This window comes from Larus michahellis, chromosome 7, assembly GCF_964199755.1.
Source record: "Larus michahellis chromosome 7, bLarMic1.1, whole genome shotgun sequence".
Lineage (NCBI taxonomy): Eukaryota > Metazoa > Chordata > Aves > Charadriiformes > Laridae > Larus > Larus michahellis.
This window is the reverse complement of record NC_133902.1, coordinates 29,716,938-29,736,395: the sequence shown is the minus strand read 5'-3', so window position 1 is coordinate 29,736,395 and position 19,458 is coordinate 29,716,938. Positions and strand designations below refer to the sequence as shown.

General features: G+C 38.9%; 1 protein-coding gene across 12 annotated transcripts in view; it reads right to left on the bottom strand.

The window, feature by feature from the left end:
- The window catches only part of INO80D (INO80 complex subunit D), a 59,816-nt gene that overhangs the window by 27,235 nt on the left and 13,123 nt on the right, over positions 1-19,458 (bottom strand). For all 12 annotated transcript variants that reach the window (XR_012588185.1, XM_074593469.1, XM_074593464.1 and 9 more), the window contains 7 exons: positions 16,129-16,877; positions 12,808-12,916; positions 7,021-7,245; positions 4,917-5,026; positions 2,877-3,010; positions 1,213-1,430; positions 656-813 (listed from right to left, as the gene is read on the bottom strand). Coding sequence is in view for 11 of the 12 variants with exons in the window: in XM_074593469.1 (XP_074449570.1) it covers positions 656-813; positions 1,213-1,430; positions 2,877-3,010; positions 4,917-5,026; positions 7,021-7,245; positions 12,808-12,916; positions 16,129-16,877 (1,703 nt within the window). In the remaining variant the exon portion in view is untranslated. The remainder of the gene's footprint in view (positions 1-655; positions 814-1,212; positions 1,431-2,876; positions 3,011-4,916; positions 5,027-7,020; positions 7,246-12,807; positions 12,917-16,128; positions 16,878-19,458) is intronic.

Below are 19,458 nucleotides of genomic sequence, written 5' to 3'. Positions count from 1 at the left end.
TATTCCAGAAACTCCCTTCTACTTACCACATTACAGCCTGGACCTAAAATTTTCACCGTCAGTATAATTTAGCTTAATTTCGACTCAAACACAGTCTGACGTCACGTCATATTAGAAAATGACCAAAGAAATCATATACCCCAGCTCTGGGCTGTTCTAATTTCTTTGTTATATGTGATAGGTACAGAGCTTTAGAATCCAGAAATTCAGGCACAGTTCTGATCAAAAGCTAGTTTCAAAAATGTATTTAAAGATTTTTTTCTCACTCTCTTCTCCTTTTATCAAAGGCCAACATTGACTGGGAATCCAGCCCCACTCAATGGCAGAAAGATGCCATTACTGAAAATACGCTTCATTAAACTGCAACGCTGACAGGCAATAAAAATGTAAAATGAATTATTAAAATACTAAACCAATTAGGATTTTCAGAGCAGTAATTATAAAAGCAAGCAGAGAACTACACACACCAGTCTTCTTAAAGTCTGCTTTACTTCAGAGCTCACAAACAAACAACAGAGCAAACACACGCTTCCTTGTTTAGAATTTATTACCTCTGTAGGAAAGCAAGAAACCCCTCAAAATGCATTTTAGAAACACTCACTTCTTCATTTCACTGACTGTGTTCACGTTAGTATAAAATAAAATAAAATGGTACCTTCAAAGAAATCAAAATCTTGCAAGTCATCGGGCAGCCGCGGCAGAACATCAGAGAAGTCCTCCTGATTCAATTCCAAGTCATGTGGAATGTCTGTGATTTCGTTGGCGATATCATCAGGCAGCTCATCGGCACTCAGCTCTGGTGTGGAGGGGCTCCTGGACAAAAAGTACCATTAGTCCCCAGTGTTCAATTCTGATTCCTCTAAATGACAACTATGAATGCATGTCCACCTATAATGTGTATTTCCATCCCCCTCCGCCCCATCACATAGGGAAAAAATGCTTTTAGAAAGTTTCTTTAGGAAGCTTACACTTAGGCTATTGATTAAATACGTAAGATGGGGCATTAGGAGCAAGACATTTTATCCATCAAACTCAATAACTGCTGTAATCTAAAATGACCCACTCAAGGTTTTTTTCCAGCAGTCACTCGGAGATGCAATTTCTAGCCCCGCTCCAGATGCTGATCAGCACAGCAACACCACACCTTTCTACAACGCTCATTGACAACATTCAAGCTAGCAGTGGGCAAACTGGGGCACGGCTACCACTGACCGTATGTGGGGCATCTCTACTGGCAGTGAGACACTGGCAGGCATGGTGAGGTTCCCTTGGGGCACTGCAGGAGGAATGGGTTTCTGGGGCCGGCGTGGGCCTCGCCTTCTCTTCTTCTTGTGTTTTTTGGTAAGTGCAGGTGGTTTCGTTTTTTTCCTGGGTTTCCTCTGCTGCTGGTGCTGAACTTTACGGGAGCTGTCCCCTCTCAAGAAATTGTCCTTTGGGAATAAAACAATAGCATATTAAGAACAAGTATTACTTTCCTTGCTTTTTGCCCTGGCCATTCCACAGACATCTCTGTTCACATGTAATGCAAGGGAGACTGCTAACTTACACCCAGGCAAGGTTATGAAAATTAAGTTGTTTCCTTCCTCACTGATCCCAATGGCAAAAATCACATAGACCAAATTATGAGGTATGCTCAATAAGAGGCTGTGCAGCGTCACTTTAAAAATCATCATAGCAAACCCTAACTAAATCAGTGCAAAACTGTATCCTTTGGCAGCATTCCTGCAAGTATTAAAGACAGAACACTTGTGACGCGGCGATAATGGGGGTAGTGTTCAGCAGCTGAACCCAGCATCTTCAAGCGCCTACTGCCAAAAAAGGGGGACAGCACTGCAGAATTAATACTGTAGGTCTAGGGTAAGGATGTGGGTAAACAACTAAGGCCTCATTGCTTTTGAACAGCAACCACTGACGAATTAAAAAATAAATCAAACCATCATCAGTTTTCAGTTGCCACCATACTGGGAATGGCAGAAAATTGCATACGCTACAGAAGTAAACCTTGAGACACACTGAAGATTGCCCAGGAGAGGGGGAAAATCCCATACAAATCTCTGTAGCACAGACCCTCACGTTTTAATCCAGAAAACTCCATAATTCACAAGTATTGGAGAGGCTGGACAAAACAGTAACAATAAACCCACAACCACCCAACAACAGAACAACACCAAAAAAAGGCAGTTTTACGCCTAATGCCTTGAAGGAGGGGCAAGACAGAAGCAGGTTTGTGAATTATCCTAAAAGTTTTGTTCCGGAAGATGGGACGCATAAAAGGAGAGCAGAGGACTATATCTTAATTTCTGCATTCTCTCAACTTGTAGTAGGCCACTGCTTTTCCTCTGGGATCCACAGATCCTTGAAGGAGGTTAAAGATAAATTCTAATAGTCATCAAAAGGTAAATAAAGCAAACCAATAAACCATTATTTGTATGCTGGTAATTGCTATCTACACTTCCTCTAGAAAATATTTTGGGCCCCATGTACTGAGACTGCTTGAGATGCAGTGTTCTTACCATACCACACTCGTACTATATTCAGATCCAAGGGCCAGGAGTTACCCCAAATAAAATGACCACAGGATCTCTCACAATGATTTTCTATTTCTTGATTCAAGAGAGGAATCAAATTTCTTCCAGTGAAGGAAATTCTCATGCACACTTTATTATATCCTCAAAATTATGTAAAAGATTTTCACAACATACTTTATATAATTGGCAATGTTTGGCATGTTTTACTCTCTTCAGAAATATAAAAGGAAACAAGCTCTTAAGTTTGTAAACTTGCTAGTTGTCAAGCAAGAGTTCATAGAAAGACAGGCGTTAAAACTCCTGATCATCTCAATACACAAATAATTACGGTTTTGGCTTTGTACTTACCATTTTTTTGGCATGTTCTTCGCACAGAGGTGTCTGATGTGTAATGTCAAAAACTGGCACAGAGCACTGTTGTCCATCCGCAAACTTGGCTGTGCAACTTGAGAAGAGCTGCTGAGAACGATTCAATAAGATATCTGTGCATTTCTGCATCAGGAATAACACACAAGGCAACGATGGAGGAACGCCCTTTGATTTATCAATCTGATGAAGATCAGAGCCTTCAACTCTATCTGTCCACAGATGCTATTTTTAATGAGTACCTTAACTTTGTTATTGAAGTTCAAAGCTAGGTAAGGCTTAAACCCAACTTTTGCAGTGAAAAACTGCATTCATGCAGAATCTCTAATGATTTTATTATATATTGAGATAGTTTTATGGAAGCAGCCATTTCACTAATGAGTTCTTAGCAAAAAGAAGCCTTTTCCTGGAGTCTTAATCAATAGATCAATAGTAGCAGTTGGAACAGTGTAGTCAACAGGACTATTTCCTTACAGACTAATGACAATCCATACTGAAACATTAAAGAAAAAGTATTTCTTAATTCAATCTTTTAAGGTACATTCTTGGCATTTATCTTTAGAGCACAGACAAAGAAGTTTCAAGATCCTTCCTGCTCCTCTGAAAAAAGATGTGCAATCAGACAGAAAGGTCAAGTAAATCCAAACGTAAGCTTGCTGAGATTTCCTTCAGAAAAATCCCCTGCAGGAGTGAAAATGTTTCCAGACTTAGAGCAAATCAAACAGTTATTTCATTGTGTTTTTTCAAACAACATTAGAAGCACTCCTTCCATCTTGAACAGTTCTCAGACCTCAACATCACTATGTATGTACAGAAAATGTTAAAACACGAAAGAAAGGACAAAGGAGACAGAAAACCTGCAGAACAGCCCAGATGGCAGACTTGGACAGATGGGTCAGAACCAAGATTCTGCTCATTTTAGGAGAGACTGTTTCCATTGAGAAGAAAGTGAAGAGGGAAAAAATGGGCACAAATGCAAAAACACTAATCTTGAGTTCTCTGCTCTATGCACACCACAAGCAAGACCACTTAAACTTTAAAAAAAATTAAAAAATAGAAAAAAATCAGAATGATGAGGCAAATCCCAAATGCTGCTGCACACCATGGTGCTCTCTCATAGAGAGGTTTTGAACTGCTCTGCAGACTACTTTTACAGGGCCTACAAAAATCAACCAAGGAAAACAAGGCATCTGCAAACAAAAAGACTGAAAAGGTGCTGCAGTCTGATAGCAACTGGAACTGACAAGCTCTAGCCACTTAAAATACCAAAACCAAAGCTCCAACTAAAGGAGTCACTCCAACAAAAGTGCCAACAATTCTTCAGCTAAAAGCAAAAAAGCCAAAGTCTGCAAAATTCTTAAGTGTTCCAGGTCAGAAGTCTGCCTGTTTATAGTCTTTAGAGTCAAACCTCACATGTAATGTGCTCCCTCCTTTCCGCTACATTAACACATTGACTCTTAACATCCTTTTCAGGCTTTGCTTGAAACCCCCAGCACTGGGAATTCTTCCTCTTCTAGAATTTGGATTCTGTGACCCCTTCTATTTTATTTCTTTAAATAATGCAAAGTGTCAGATTTCCATCTTTCTAGTCAGTGTAAGCCATCTTTTCACACCATGGGTAAAAACCTGTCCTCATAAAACCTTCATAGGTAGGTAGTCTATTGGAATCTACTAAGAACCTTATGAAAGACATGAAGCTGAAAGCCACATGGTTTGTACCAAGTCATGGGTGAAAAATGATCATTTTTGTAAAGTCTTCTTTCACCCACTAAATAGAGCTTAGAAAGTAAACCAATATGACTCTGATAGATACCAGTGACAAACTACTTATCTTCACTGACTACAGACCCAAATAACACAGACAAATCAAAAAGCAAAGTAGTCGATGATATGCTAACAAATAGGTATTTCTTTGTGAAACATATTTGTCAATGCAAAAACCTAAGAAACAAAAAAAAAAAATCCTAAACCAGAACAGTTCCCACGCCTGAATGCAACTCCCAAACTGAGTTAAGAGGATACGCTGAAAACAATGCCTGGTGAATGGAAGGGCCTTGTTAGTGCACTGTTCTCCCTTCGAAGTCCCACTACAGGTTGTTGGTTCTGCATCTCTCTGCCTCGCTTGGCTTGTGCTGAAAAAAAAGCATAAAAGAGTTTAGAAACAAAAACCCAGTCTCAGGTGGTTACTTAGCACAACTCTTGCACTGAATGTGGCACAGTAGGATGAAAAATTATAGCACGTGTGTGTGCTATGATCCAGATGGGTGCACACTACTACCACACTCTACACAGGGATACAGGATAGATGTCAATGACAGGTGAAGGTGTGACTGCAGTAGCAGGATTATTGTTTATTTCTCAGGGCCTTAACTGTAACGAGAGGTGGCGTGTGCTACTACCACGTAAATATTACAACACGCTGCAACAGAGCCAAGGACAGCAGTAGGTGAGCGTCAACACAGGTGACCCTTAAAATGAAGTCAATCTCTAGAATACAATGTATTGGGTATGTCTATGTGGGCAGTCAAGTGCACTTTCAAGCCTGTTCATAAATCAAAACAACATGCCGAGCATCCCCAGAGCTTACATGCAAGCATGTGCTCAGACAAACTTAGACTGAGCTCTGGAGTGGCAGAGCCTGAGCATGCTCAACATGGGTAAAAGCTCTCCTCATCAACGTGCTACAGCCCAATCCACCAGCAGGTGCCCGGAGCTGAGCGCTTCCTCAGCACAGCCTCAATGCTTTGAGCCTGAGCTGCAAGCAGGCGACCAGACAGCAGCGTGGATGAGTACTGCAAGCATTGCACAGCTCGCTCGGTGTTAGCCTGCTCTTGAGGCATTTGTCACCTTCAGGTAGATAAAGCTGGCGATTCCAGGGCCACTCTACACGTTGTTTTCTAGGTTGACAAAAAGCTGGCTGTAGCCTGTTTTCCTTCAGCCATTTCTGTCATCAATTGCACTTTGACTGAGCAAAGTTTTAGTTAGCAATATTACTCCTGTGAAAAATTTCGTAACTGAAAAGACTCTGTGATTACTTAAATTAACCAGAGCAGTGATGACAGACATACCTGGCTCTGCCAGTCTACCAAAACAACGTAGTATTTTTTTTTCCATAATAAAGGGCAAGAATAATGGGAAAAACACTAGCAGGAGCTTGACAGTTCTGGCAAGGTTTTGCTGTAGTTTAAGTTTGGAGACATCTACCCAACTCCATAAACTAGTGATGTACCTCTACATTACACCTCTGAGCAGCTCTTCAGCATCACTCCACTTCCCCAATGACAAACCCTTCAACTGTCATGAACCACAACCCACTGTCCAGAAACAAAAGCATCCCATAACCAGAACATATGCTCAGTACCCTGCTCCAGGCTGCCACTCATGTCAGCCCTCCCTGTCCCCCACAGTCACACATCCTGGAAAACTAAACCACAACAGCAAAAGGATAGTGCTGATACCCCAGACATAACGCCAGGGTTCAGACTTACTCTACTTCTACACAAATATGAATCAACCAACTCTCAGTATGCTGAGAGCTGGAGGGATGTTGACATTATCTAGAAAGAATTCCCACTGAAGGTAACCTTCGGAGTTGTTAGAAGATACTTATTTTGTTGCCAGGTTTCATTTAATGTTAGATTGAGCTAAATCTAACAAAAAGCATGAGCTTAAGTTTGATTTGCTGGGAAGAGAATTAAGAGGAGGTACAGACTTTTCAAAAAAAGCTGTCTGGAAAACGACATCTGAATTGAAGGAGTGAACTGCAAACCAGAATGCACACCTTCTAAAGAACTGGGCTTAGTATAGTCCTAGATATTTGAAGGCAGCCAAAATACATAGAATAATTAATAAGAATAAATTTTAACATGCCACTAACTTCTTTTGTGACATTTAAGAAATCAGGCCCAGACACTGCCGAGCAAACAATCCATATTTTAAAAAGCAAAGCTGGAGAATGCTTGTCTTCATGGCAAACACTGTATGCCATGTTTATTTTACTCCACTGACATTTACGTGTCGTGGTTTTTCTGCCTTGTGCATGCCTACCAGTTTCAGAGTTCAGCATTTCAGCTGCTGGATACTCTGCCCAGACCCCAGGTCACTGTAGTCTCAGGGGAAGGCTAACCTGGTACGAGCACATGTAGCTCTTCGGAGTTCTTGTATCAGTTGCCCAGCACGCTCCGGCTCTCTGCTGGCCGCCTGCAGCAAGGCTTTCCGGAGTGTATGCCGGCATTTCTTCTGACGAGATTCTGCCCGCTCCAGGCGGCAGAGGTGCTTGTATTTCTGCTGAAAGTAAGTGCAAAGTCTGGTCACCCTGGAACTCCTGTCATCTGCATTGTCATCATCGGACCTGAAGAAGGGAAAATAACAAATGGGCTTTAAGTATTATTTTTTTTTTCAAGGAAGTTAATTTGTCATTTTAATAGAATTGTTAAGTTGGCATCCATCTTCTAGCCCCACAAACATCCAAAGACTGAAATCAGGCAGGGATGCTTGAGAAATGGTAAGCACACGATCTCTTTTGAATTCTAAAGGTACTTACCCTTCTTAGTATGTCATTATTAGAGATTACATCAATTTATCATCAAGTCTGACACATTTAAATGTCTGGAGCCTGCTGTTCAAAAAAAATCTATACTGTTAACCTTTATTTACTGTAAATGTCTCAGCAAATGAGACAAACTCTTAAATCAAAGTGCAATTAATGGAGAGAACAAGGGTGGGGAACTATGTCGTGGAAATTTATTGAAGAAAGGTCATGCTGGAAAAGATGGTCAAATTCTAACAAGTACCAAAACTGCTGACCTTTTCCAATTCGTCCTACGCTGCCAGGTGGTGTTTGACTTCCTAAACCAAAATGCACAGTCACATAGCTAGCAGTTGATACTGCTTTCCCCTTGCTGCAGAGTTAAGATTGAGTTATAGTACAGCCATGAAGAAGAAATTCACATTTAACTTCAAAGGCACTGAGGGAAAAATCAGATCAGGGCTAAGCAATGACCAGATGAAGGACAGACACAATTCTTTGTTTGCTTAAGAATGACTTTTTCCATTTATCTTGACTTTCTGAATATCCAGGCACATATCAACAAGACTTTCAAGCCATGTCAACACATGCAGTTAAATGAAGTAAAAAACATGAAGCATAATAAAATCATCACTGGGACTGTTAAAACAACAGGGTCCATGAAGCTACCCAGAAGTCCTCCACAAGCACTACTTTGCAGAATGATTTATTTTTTATTCATGGAGCAACAAAGAACGTGCACTGAATCTAAGCAAAGCAGATTTTGCTCAGTTTTTCCTTTAGGTTTTTCCTTATAGAACAGAGAAACCTTTTGCTAACTTTCCAATCTGTAAAACAAAGGAAGGGCAGGGGAAGAAAAGAAGTCCAAACAAATGAAGCAAATCAAAAGCTCCCAAAGTTCAGACTAGAAGAGCTTGGCCAGAGAGACTGAACGAGCTGACATCCAAACCTGCACACAGCAAAATGGACCACAATTAGCTGATGATAGAAGAGACGCAAAAATTTTTTTCACCATGATATTTACTAAATAAAGTAAGATCCAGAAATGCAGGCAGAATAGCTGTCCCTGAAAGGCAGTATGACTAAGACCTACTTTCCTTTCTGGAAAATCTTATTCCATTCACACGTGGGCTAAATTTAAGAGACTGCATCCATCTCTATTAAGGCTGCCCACAAAAATTCCACAGGAGCAAACACTGCCTTGACACAAATGCACATTTTTATAAAGTTTTATGTAAAGTCAACCATACTATGTGTTTTGTTTGTTAAAACAGATTACAGATGATTTTCTAGAAGCATAAATTACAAGTAATTAACCTCTGCAATTAAATGCTACGCAGCGATACAACCTGTTAAAAATATTTAACATACATACTGTTTAAAATATTTTCACATTGAAAATAAAAAGAAAATACAATTTTAACATCTCTTAGAAAAGAGTGCCTACTGGGAAAAACTCACTCTTTAGAAAAATTTAACTGTGTTTTAATTATAGATTAAAACCATTTAACTATATATATATACACTATTTAACTATGTAAAACTATTTAACTACAGATTAAAACTAAAGCTATTTAATATAGATTTTCCTTTTCCCAATGTATTAATAGAAAATAGGAATACATGGATGGGATCAGTTAGATATAGGTAGATCTAAGGTCTTAGATAATTCATTACTGCTCTGGGCCAAGATTTTTAAACAAAGTTGCAGGCATACTAAATTAATTTTAAATATGGTTACAAATTAAGAAAAGACACCAATATTGCTTAGGGGAAAAAAAGTTTTTCTTTTGGGTAGAAAGAGTGGTTTTAAATGCAAATGTCTCTATATTTGAGACTTTTTAGTTCCCTCCCATTGAAATAGACAGAACAAAGTCATTGCATGTTAAAATATTCTTAACCGCCATTTATGAGATCATTTTTTAAAAAGTCAATGAAGACATATATACAAGATGTAGAAAGAAATCATGCCTGCAGTGGACAAGGACTTATTTTGAGGTAAACAGTTTCTAAAAGCCTATTCAGAATTTTGTTTCCAGGCCAGTAAGATTAATCAAAACATATTCATAAGTTCAAAGAAACCTAAAAATATCACAATAACACCTCCTTTCTTTTTTTCTTGCTACGTAAGTACTAAAACTGAAAGGTACTTTTGTTGTTTTCCTTTCATAAACAAGTTTACCAACTTCTATTTAGTTTACTCTCTTAGGCTACCTATATAACTTCTGAAGTTCAACTTTGTATGTGGCATTTCATTTCTTAAAAGATTTCTGAAAGTGCACGCAAGCCATTTGATAATCCAAAATGCTTCTTCCCAACGTTTCCCTTTAAGATTGTCATGTGTAAACATCAGGGGAATTATTGCTGAGTGTTCATGAAGAAAACAAAGGCAGCACAAAGCAGCAGAAAGGAAGAGCAAAAGGCACCATCAGGGAACCAGGAGAACATGTCCTCTACTCTGAGACACACCACAACTGTACTTCAAAACCCTCTGAAAGGAGGGATTTGAAGAACCTTCCTTTTAGTTCTTCTAGTTATTGGGAGTTATTAAATACAACTTTGACAACAGTGTTGATACTTCTCATTTGAGTGAGCTGCTACGAGAAGGGACGCCAAACCTCACACTCCCTTTTCAAACTCGCTACTTGAAATGCTCACTTTTACCTTTATTTCAGTGTAGGAAGTGAAAAACTACTTTGTTTTAAAGTCATCTGTTTTCCAGTACTTTTTAAGCTACAAGACCTAGTAATCAAATTATCTGGAGGGAAGCCTCACTAATCTGCAGCAGGGAAGAGCCCCTGCTTTCCCTCGGAATTGTTGCTCCTGCAAGGAATTCCTCCCACACCAGCAGCCTGCCCTGGCAGCCGCCCTGCCTGCGCTGCGCCCGGTGCCAACTCCTGCGCCACTATTTGCCTCCAAGCGCCGCATCCTGGAATCCTGCAACCACAGAAACCTGATTTTGCAAAATTAAAGGACAGAATAATAAAAGCAAACATTTGGCCCGTGTTTCCACAGATGACTGCAACAATATGAATTTTACAGATTAAAAGGCCAGAAGGCAAGTGAACTCAAAAATGTATTACTCTTAAGACGTTAATTTTAAACCAATCTGGTGAATTTTTGAGAGTTTAAGAGCAGCTGGAGTATTGCAGAAGAAATTCAACAGAAAGTTAGAGGATTCCCTCCACAATCACACAACCAGAAGCGGCAGGAACACGCTGTCCAATAATGCAGAAATTAACTGATCGCTTTCTTTTACTAATCTGTTCTGAGAAGCATCCCTCCTGCTGTCTTCCACTGACTCAAATGGAAAAGGACACAACGGAGCTAGCTGGTGGAGAGTTATCCCTTTCACACAGGGACCACAACCTCAGACGCAAATGAACAGAGAAAAAATAGCTTTAATTTTACTATGAAAAACAGTAAATAAGTTCCCATAGGTTTAGGTATGTGATTACAGCACCTAAAGGTTTTGGGAAACAATCTCCATTGGTTTTCTGGTAAAATTAATCTCCAAAATTCAGTGCCATAACAAGTCATTGGCGGACTAAGTCAGGAGTCTCCAGTCTGCACCGGCAGATTAGCAAGACAGACTCATTTTGACAAATCAAATGATCTAAGAAACAGTCTGAACTAATTCGTCTTCAGCAACAGACAGACCACATCGTAGAAGTGTCAAAGTGAAACATTTCAGGTAATAAAAACCTCTACAGAAACTTGCAGAATAGGAATTAAAGTTTTAGAAGGCTAACATCAAGTAAATGTATCAACGCTTACACGTAAACAAAATCAGGAAAGCTGCTGAAGAGCTAATACTGGGCAGGCTGACAGAAATACAAAAGCAGCCACTACCATATAAAAATTTATCTGTCGTGATTAGTTAAGGCAGTGTTTAATTGAAATGCATAAAATGCCAGAATGGAACAGAAAATGTCAAGACAAGGTATTATTTTCTCTCAGTATGTGAAAAGAGTAAGAAGACTCCAAAGGAAGTTAAGACAAATAGAAGACAAAACACACAGAGATGACCTTTATGAGTTGTCAAAAACACAGGGATCTATGGAAGAACCAGATCAAATGTCAAAGAGAGAAGAGTGTAATATAATTTATTTAATAGATATATCTGCTTTGAAAATCATGTATGATTTAAAACTCTGAAAGTCTGTTCATGTTTTCCCAAAACAGTTTATTCTGCTGATGCCCTAAAAAACAATGGTCATTTGGAACAGAAAAACCCTTCTATTTTAAAAAAGCAAAGTCTACACACTGCTACTAAGCTTTGATTCACTGAAGGCTCTTTGTGTTTAGTATCCTGGTGTCTCTCCTGATGACAGAGATACAGCTTGTTGTTCGCTTAATGGTTGGACTCAATGATCTCAAAGGTCTTTTCCAACCTAATGATTCTATGACATCTAAATGATTCTATGATTATCTTTAGAGATGGTAAGAAGTTCTGGTAAGTTTCAGAATTTCCATGTAGCAACACAAAAACATTTCATTAACATCATTACTCTAGCTGTGATACTTAAAAATTATACAAATGGGAGAGAGTCGTAGTATCAAGAAGTCTAGTCGCATAGTGAAAGACAATCACATTACAGAAAGTACAATCAAACTTCATTGAGACCCCAGTTTCCTTTTGTTATCAACATGCTTTAGTTTCATTACAATAGCATGCTTGGGATGCTTTGCTTTAACTTTGCACCTTAAAATTTATATTAATAGACATTTTTTAATCATATCTTGCTGTAAGTTCAGATTCGTGACTTAGCAGTATATGCAGAACACCGTAAGCCTTTTTGCACCAGCAGCTAAAACCTTCTCTGCTTATCCCTTCAATCACATCACTTCCTTTCAATGCTCCCAACTATTTGATAGAGGTTTACTCAACACTTAATTATGAAAAGAAATGCCATGCCCTTAAAAAAAAAAAAAATCACATTAAAGCAACATCCTGCACAATTGCCATAAGGATTAACGAGTAAAATGGAGCAAGTTTACAAAGTTATTCACAAATAGTAGGCAAGACAAGAAACCAATAGCAACTCCCTTCATTTCTCCTAATTCAGGAAATACCTCTACTCAGCAAGGCACACACAAGTTCATGAAAAAAAAACCACTAAACTCAATTAAATTTAGACAAATAAGCTTAAGTTCTCTCCTGATGCATCCTTCTGATAGCAGACTCCACAAAGCTGTCTAAGTTAGGTGGAAACTGGGACAGAAAGTGACAAGCTGTTTCATAGCTCTTACAAACAAACGAGTTCAAACAATCCTTTGTTTCAGCAAAGCACTTGAGTGCCACTGACTCCACTTGAAGTGAAGCTCACATTTACATGACTTATTCCATCAAGGCCAGCATGAATACTAAAGAATCATACTCACTCATGTCTCTCATAGCCGAGGGTTTCTCGGATAGACCACGCAACCTGGTAAGGGGAGGTTTGCTCTGAATCCTCCAACTCTTCTCCACTGTCTTCAGACCAATCCAGCCCTAAGGGAATTGAAAACATGAAAGCTGGATGAAAAGTGTACCCACCTCATATAAGTCTCTGAGCAACCCATGGCACAAAAGATGAATGTGTAGTATAGTCACAAGTATAATTATGTTTGATTAAATTACATACCATAACATTCTCAATTACACAGGAAAAGTTACAGTAACACCTCCATTACAGTGCGCAAATAGCATGCACTGATTTTTGTCAAATTTGAGTTTTGCTTTTCAAATCCTTATTGGCATCTTTGTCCATAAGCAGTGGAAGAAAAAAAACAATGGCTTTCTTACCCACAGAAAAATATCACAAGCTTTCATACCGAGCAAGTGGAATCTTTAGAGAAAAGGTAAGAGTCCCTGCCACGAAGAACTGTCTGCCTGGCAATTTTTAATACTATATGATCTAAATAGGCCACTTTCACATCTGTTTATGTTCTGCCCCTGCTCTGTACCAAAACACAGGGAGAACAGGAAAACCATAAGACAGAGCAGCACAGACAGAGATAGATATACAGCTACACAGGATGTTCCTCTGCTTGGTCTCTGTAATTGCCTGCCAAATGCATACATTAGCATGAAAAGAGAGCTACGGAGAGAGATGCAAATACTCCTGCACTTGTACTAGACAGCACACTTTCGCTTAATGCTGATGCAGTCACTTATTGTGTGCACCAGCAGCCTCAGTTACTCAAGCTAAACACAACTGTTGAACAGGACAGCCAGAAACAGAGTCCACTGAGTTCTCAGGTTGAACATTTTATTTGGAGCTTTATGTTTTGCAATTTTTCCTACTGTCTCTCTCACATCCAGTGGAATTCTTGCCAATTCCTTGCAGCAGGCGGGATAAAATCCCATAGCTGCATTTACAAGCCAGCATTATTACTTTTTCATTTTCTTGTGTGCTCCTTGAAAATGAAGCAGCAGTTGCAAAAGAGTTAAGGAACATTTTATTTTTGATAGAAATAAACTAAACAACTATATCTGAGATTATTCTGAAGTCAGATGTTTTGAATTTGGGAAATGCATCAGTACTTCGTCATCTACTTTCAGAGTTAGACACATACACACATGCTTGGAATACAGTCATCAGAAGTGCCTTCATCATTTAGAAGCAACACTTTGACACAAACCAGAAATATTAGAAACCCAATTGTTCAGGAACTTCAGCATCCTGAAAATTCTATTCTTGGTTCCTGTTTTTAAAATACGCTTTTGAACTAAATGAAGATATCTTAAGAGATTTGATAAAATGCCAGAATTATACTTTCAACTTAAAGTGTTTTTTGTTTTGGGGTTTTTTTTAACTCTTTCCCCTTCCATAAAGGAATGAAAAAACAACTTACTCATTGAATAAAGATGTCCATAGTTTATACCATTTGTAAGTAACAAATTACTTACTCAAAGTTTAAAAGTAAAATCAGAGGTTGCATTGTTTTGCTTCTAATGGGCACTGCAGAAATGAAGGAATAAAAACTAATCCAGATTCAGCTATACTCACGCTGAAGACTCCAGTTAAATTAATATCCAATTACATGTCTCTGATGCAGGTACACATAACACTGGCTGCATCTTTTTAAAGATTCTGTGCCGTCATCTCTAATGCTACTCTATTATAAAACAGAGATCCTGAAATTCTCTGAACTAGCGGAATTAGTCTTTAATACTAAGGCATATTATGAACAAATAACATATATATTTTCCACTCTCACACAATTAATGTGAATTCCATTACGTTGCCAAACATAAAATGTTCTAATTGCATATACATGCAGTTATACATCTGCTGATTAGACCCATAAATGTACAGTTATGCATCTGCAGATGCATAACTGTACATTTATGGGTCTAATCAGTTTTTTTCCTATGCCTGTTTTTCAGGAAAACACATTATTTTCAGTGCAAACACCACTTGAGAATGTAAAACATTAAACACAGCAAGTGATCTTTCTACAGTCTTCCAAAATGCAGGTCACTTTCTAAGTTATTGGGGTCTGTGACACACAGAAGTGCCTCTGGAGTTGCCATTGCTCAAACGACCTGCATGATATGTAGGACCATCAAAGTGGTTTTCTGAAGAACAACGTCCTTTGGAGACATGCTGTGGGATGCTAATTATCTTCTGAACAAATAGTCAAGCTATCCCATGAGTGCCAAAGGGCAGATCTTAACAGCAAATTAAAACAAGGTTAATTGAAATAGCAAAAATTACAGATGTTTGCAATTAAATAAGATGTTATATGAAGAATGTCCAAATTTATTTGAAGTCTGTTTTTTTTTTTTAAAAAAAAACCCATCATAAATGCCATTCCTGCTCTAATATCACGCACTGACTCATGTTTCCCTTTTCCCTGTCAGTATTTTGCTTGTTAGAAAAGCACAATCTAAAACTAAGCGGAAAAGTAAGGTAACTTCAGAGGATGAGGGAGATAACAAGGGCAGCTAGGTGCACCTAGGTCTGTATTCATAATCAGGCAAATAACCCACGAAGTCAGCTGCCTTTTTAAAGCTTTATAGAGCATCACTGGCACAGCAGCAACTTAGTTATATTTACTTACATTTTCACACACAGCAATTGATTATTACAGTTTCTAGAGTAAGGAAGAGACTATTCCTGCAGTGGTATGAGGACAAGATTCCACCTCTCCAATTACTTTCTGTAATGGTGCTGCCCTCCTGCAGTAATTTTTTGCTTTTGTTCATCCACATTGTGTATGAGCCCAGAACAGGCCAAATCAAGAAAAATTCTCTTACGTTCCAATTTTCCCAGTCAAGTCAACTGGAAATTTGGATCTGCACAGAACGATGGCGCAGATCTCCAAACTTCTACTTGCACTCATTTCAAAATGTGCACTTGTCACATATTTAACATTCAATCTAACCTTGACCACCTTTACTACTCAAGTTGCAAACCTTCTGTACGATGTCTGTATCATTCAAGCAATGCTTTCTACACCTCAGTTTGATTTCTCAAATGGTTAACAGAACATTAAGAAGAATAAACAACCAAAATGCCATAAACCGTATGCGATGGGTCCAGGCTTTCTCTTCATAGAGAACAGGGCTGAAGAAAATAGCAAGAGATTACCTAGCTCAGAGTTATTTTGTAAAGACCATACACGAATGCAGGACAGAGTTATGAAGACATTCCCCTTTTGTCTTTTGGTTTCAGGTTAAAAAATAAGCAGGCAGTGTATCCATTATCTACCCACCTAAATGTGGAAACAGATCAGTGTCCAGCTGCTGTTTTCGAGTGCACAGTTTCACCAGTCTCTGTAGCCGGCTCATGCAGGACAAGTGCGGAGAGAAGGCTGTGGCTTTCATGAGGACCCGATCAGTCCTTGGAGGGTCTGTGACAGGAGCCCTAGCGGGTGGCAGGAGAGGCAGAGGTCTCTTGTTAGACAACTGCCGGGCTTGTGCTATAGTGTGTGTGGTGGGTGCCACTCCCTGCATTGGTAGGCTGGTGTTCGGAGGTTGAGGTGACTTGCAGACTACGCCCTGCGGTAGCCCTGTCGGCTTTAACGAAGCTGATGAAGGTGGCAGATGGGAGTGCTGCTGCTGCAGAGGCTGCTGCTGCAAAGGTGCAGGAAGGGGGCTAAAGTGCTCTTGGCGAACTTTTAAAATCTCTGTCTCTCTCTGGCGCTGCCGGTTTTGAGCCAACTTGCTCTGCAACTTTTTCCTCACTGTTGCCCCTTTCTTTAGGTCATCATCCTCCTCGTTGAAAGCAAAGGGGTCTTCTAATTCCGCTTCCAGGTAGTGGAGAGGAAGCCTAGCCCCTGGAGGGGAGAGGGACATCCCATCAAGTCCATTGGGCATCTTCAAGGCCAGGGTGGGCACTGTCAGACTGAAGGCCATAGCATCCATCTGATGCCTGACCTTGACCTCCTCTATGGGATCATTCTTTTTCTTCCTCTCCTTTTTCGGTATAAAGCCAAGTACCTGCAGGTGGCTGTTGCAGTACCTTTGAAAAATAAAAGCAATCAGTGATTAACTCAACTCTTGTAAGTAAAATCTGAAGAAAATAGACATCACTAAAGGGAAAGCCACACACACCCATCTCATGTGAATTTATATTGAAACACAAGAGGTTTTATAAGAAGTGTACACAACTGCTTCTAATACAACAGATAACTGTGGTGTTCCCAACCCGTAACTGAAAACAAAAACTTGCACACGTGACAATTTGTAATCTTAAGATACAAAAAAATATTCATTATTCATAGGAGATTCATACACAACCATTCAAAATATTTACTCTCTAACAGGGTAAATACTCACAAAACAAAGCAAACAACACAAATGGGACAGTCTGATACATAAAGCCAGTAAGAACTCAAGCCATTAACTCTGATCATTTCAAAAGCTCCCAAGAAAAAGTACATTGAAGACTACTTCCTTTCATTCGGCTGTTCTTTCACTAGAAGTAGTTAACATATTCATCAACACACGCATTATTATTACAAATTCCACTGTAGTAGGGAGCAGTTTCTTATATGGACAATCTCACTGAAGATACCTGCTGAGAAGGGTCACTATTTGCACTTAATGAACAAGTAGCATAAATATTTAAGTTCTGTTTTAGTAGTTTAACATGATGAATTTTGTAGCCACAGGATTAGCTGCATGTTCTTCAAACAAAAATCTAGTTTAAAAGAAATTATCTGCAGCTAGTAAACGTTTACACAATGCCAGGAATATGTACACATACAATCCAGAAACATGGGGTTTAAGCTCTTCTAATATAAAAAAAGCTTTTAAAGTCATGTTATTAAATAAAAAAAAAAAAAAGACAAAAAAAAGAGGAAAAAAGTCTTTGAAAGTTTGTCATGAAAATTAAAAGGAGAAATTTAAAGAGAAGAGTTACAATTTACAGCCACAGATAACACACTAAGAGGTAAACAATAATTTTTTGTCTGATTAAAACAAGCAGGTGATAGAAATGTATGAACCATGATCTGATCCTTTTTCTGTTCCACGCAGGCAGGCCCTCCTGCCTCTGTAGAATGCCACCAGCAATCAGATTTGTGCCCTTGCAGGATCCTGTCTATAACGTGCAGCTTATAGATGAAAACAAAGATATGAGGAAAAAGTGATGTCTACATCAAGGTACTAATGAACAAGCTAAGGATATATCCATGAAGGCATTCATGGATATGAATAAGGACAAGGTAAGGAAATATACCGTGAAGGTATAAAATCTGATCGTTATGAATCTGAGAAGAGTAAGCTTTGTTGAACAAATAGATTAAAATTAAATTATTCCTGGTCTTCAGGGAGGAAAAATTAACAGAAAACCCCAAACCAAACCCCTCAAAAGGTTTAACACTTCATTTTAGTGACTTTCAACTTGCTGTTCCACCCCTAAAGAAGCAATGTGTGAACTGCTTCTAAAGGGTCCATAAAAGGTAAAAAAGAAAAAGCAAATTCATGTATTCTTCTAAAGGATCTCCATACATGTAGTTTCTCGAGGGATCCACACCCATAAGGATTCACAAATCAGAAAAAGCTGAAAAGTACTGCTACTTATTATTGTCTACATAATTTCTTCATTACATTAAGTTGTAAGTAATAAATAAATCTAAATGAGGCAAGCTGAAAGCCAGCAACGTGTGGAGTCCTTATTAGAATACACTGGAATGCTGTAAATTCATACTGAGAGATGCACTTCTAAAAATAAAATTATATTATGAGGGCTCAATAAAGCTTCCCTTAAAGTCAACAGCACTATTCCCATAATTAAAATTAAGCACTTTTTAAATATTTTGTTTGAACAAGACTGATGAGTTCAGTTAGAACAGCACTTTTAGTATGAGAGAAGAAAAAACAATAAGCAGACAAAACAAGCACAATGGAAATTTTCCCCCTCTTATTCCAACAAAAAAGAGTTTTGCTCAATGTGAACACTTACTTTATACTGTTCAGAACTTAAATATTGCCACCTTGTGCTTGTGCAGGAGTGAGAAGGTAAAAACTGGCTAGTCTATTTTCATTGTGAAAACCAAAGAGAAAGCAAGATATAGAAAATGTGAATAAACCTATGAAAAGTAATTAGCTTGCTAACATTCTCTGAGTTTTAGGCTATTAAGGGTTTTGCTTATTCGTTTAACTCTAACAGCATCATTTTCATATGGCAGAGAATAAAGTTTTGGCTCTTACAACTGACCATACTGCATCCCTGGAAGCCAACAATATCTTACAGTGGCATCTCCTCTAGACACAAACCCAAAGATGACAGGCTACAACTTCATGAAAATACAGATCACACACACTTGCAGACTCTAGTACACATCAACTTGGCTCTGTGCTTTAGGCTCTATCAACTCTGTCTTCCAGCATAACAGAGGCAAATGCACCTCGTCTGCTGAACGAAAAGGAACAAGAAGCTGGGAAGACCACTTAAGTCTTCTTTGGGTAGAGAAGACTACGCACAGGCAGTTTTGTCTAGGCATAATTTATTAGCACCAACTCAACCTTGGCCTTGCCAGGCCCTAGCTGGTCTCATGCAGAGCCAGGTGGGCACACACCCACCCATCCTTCACGTT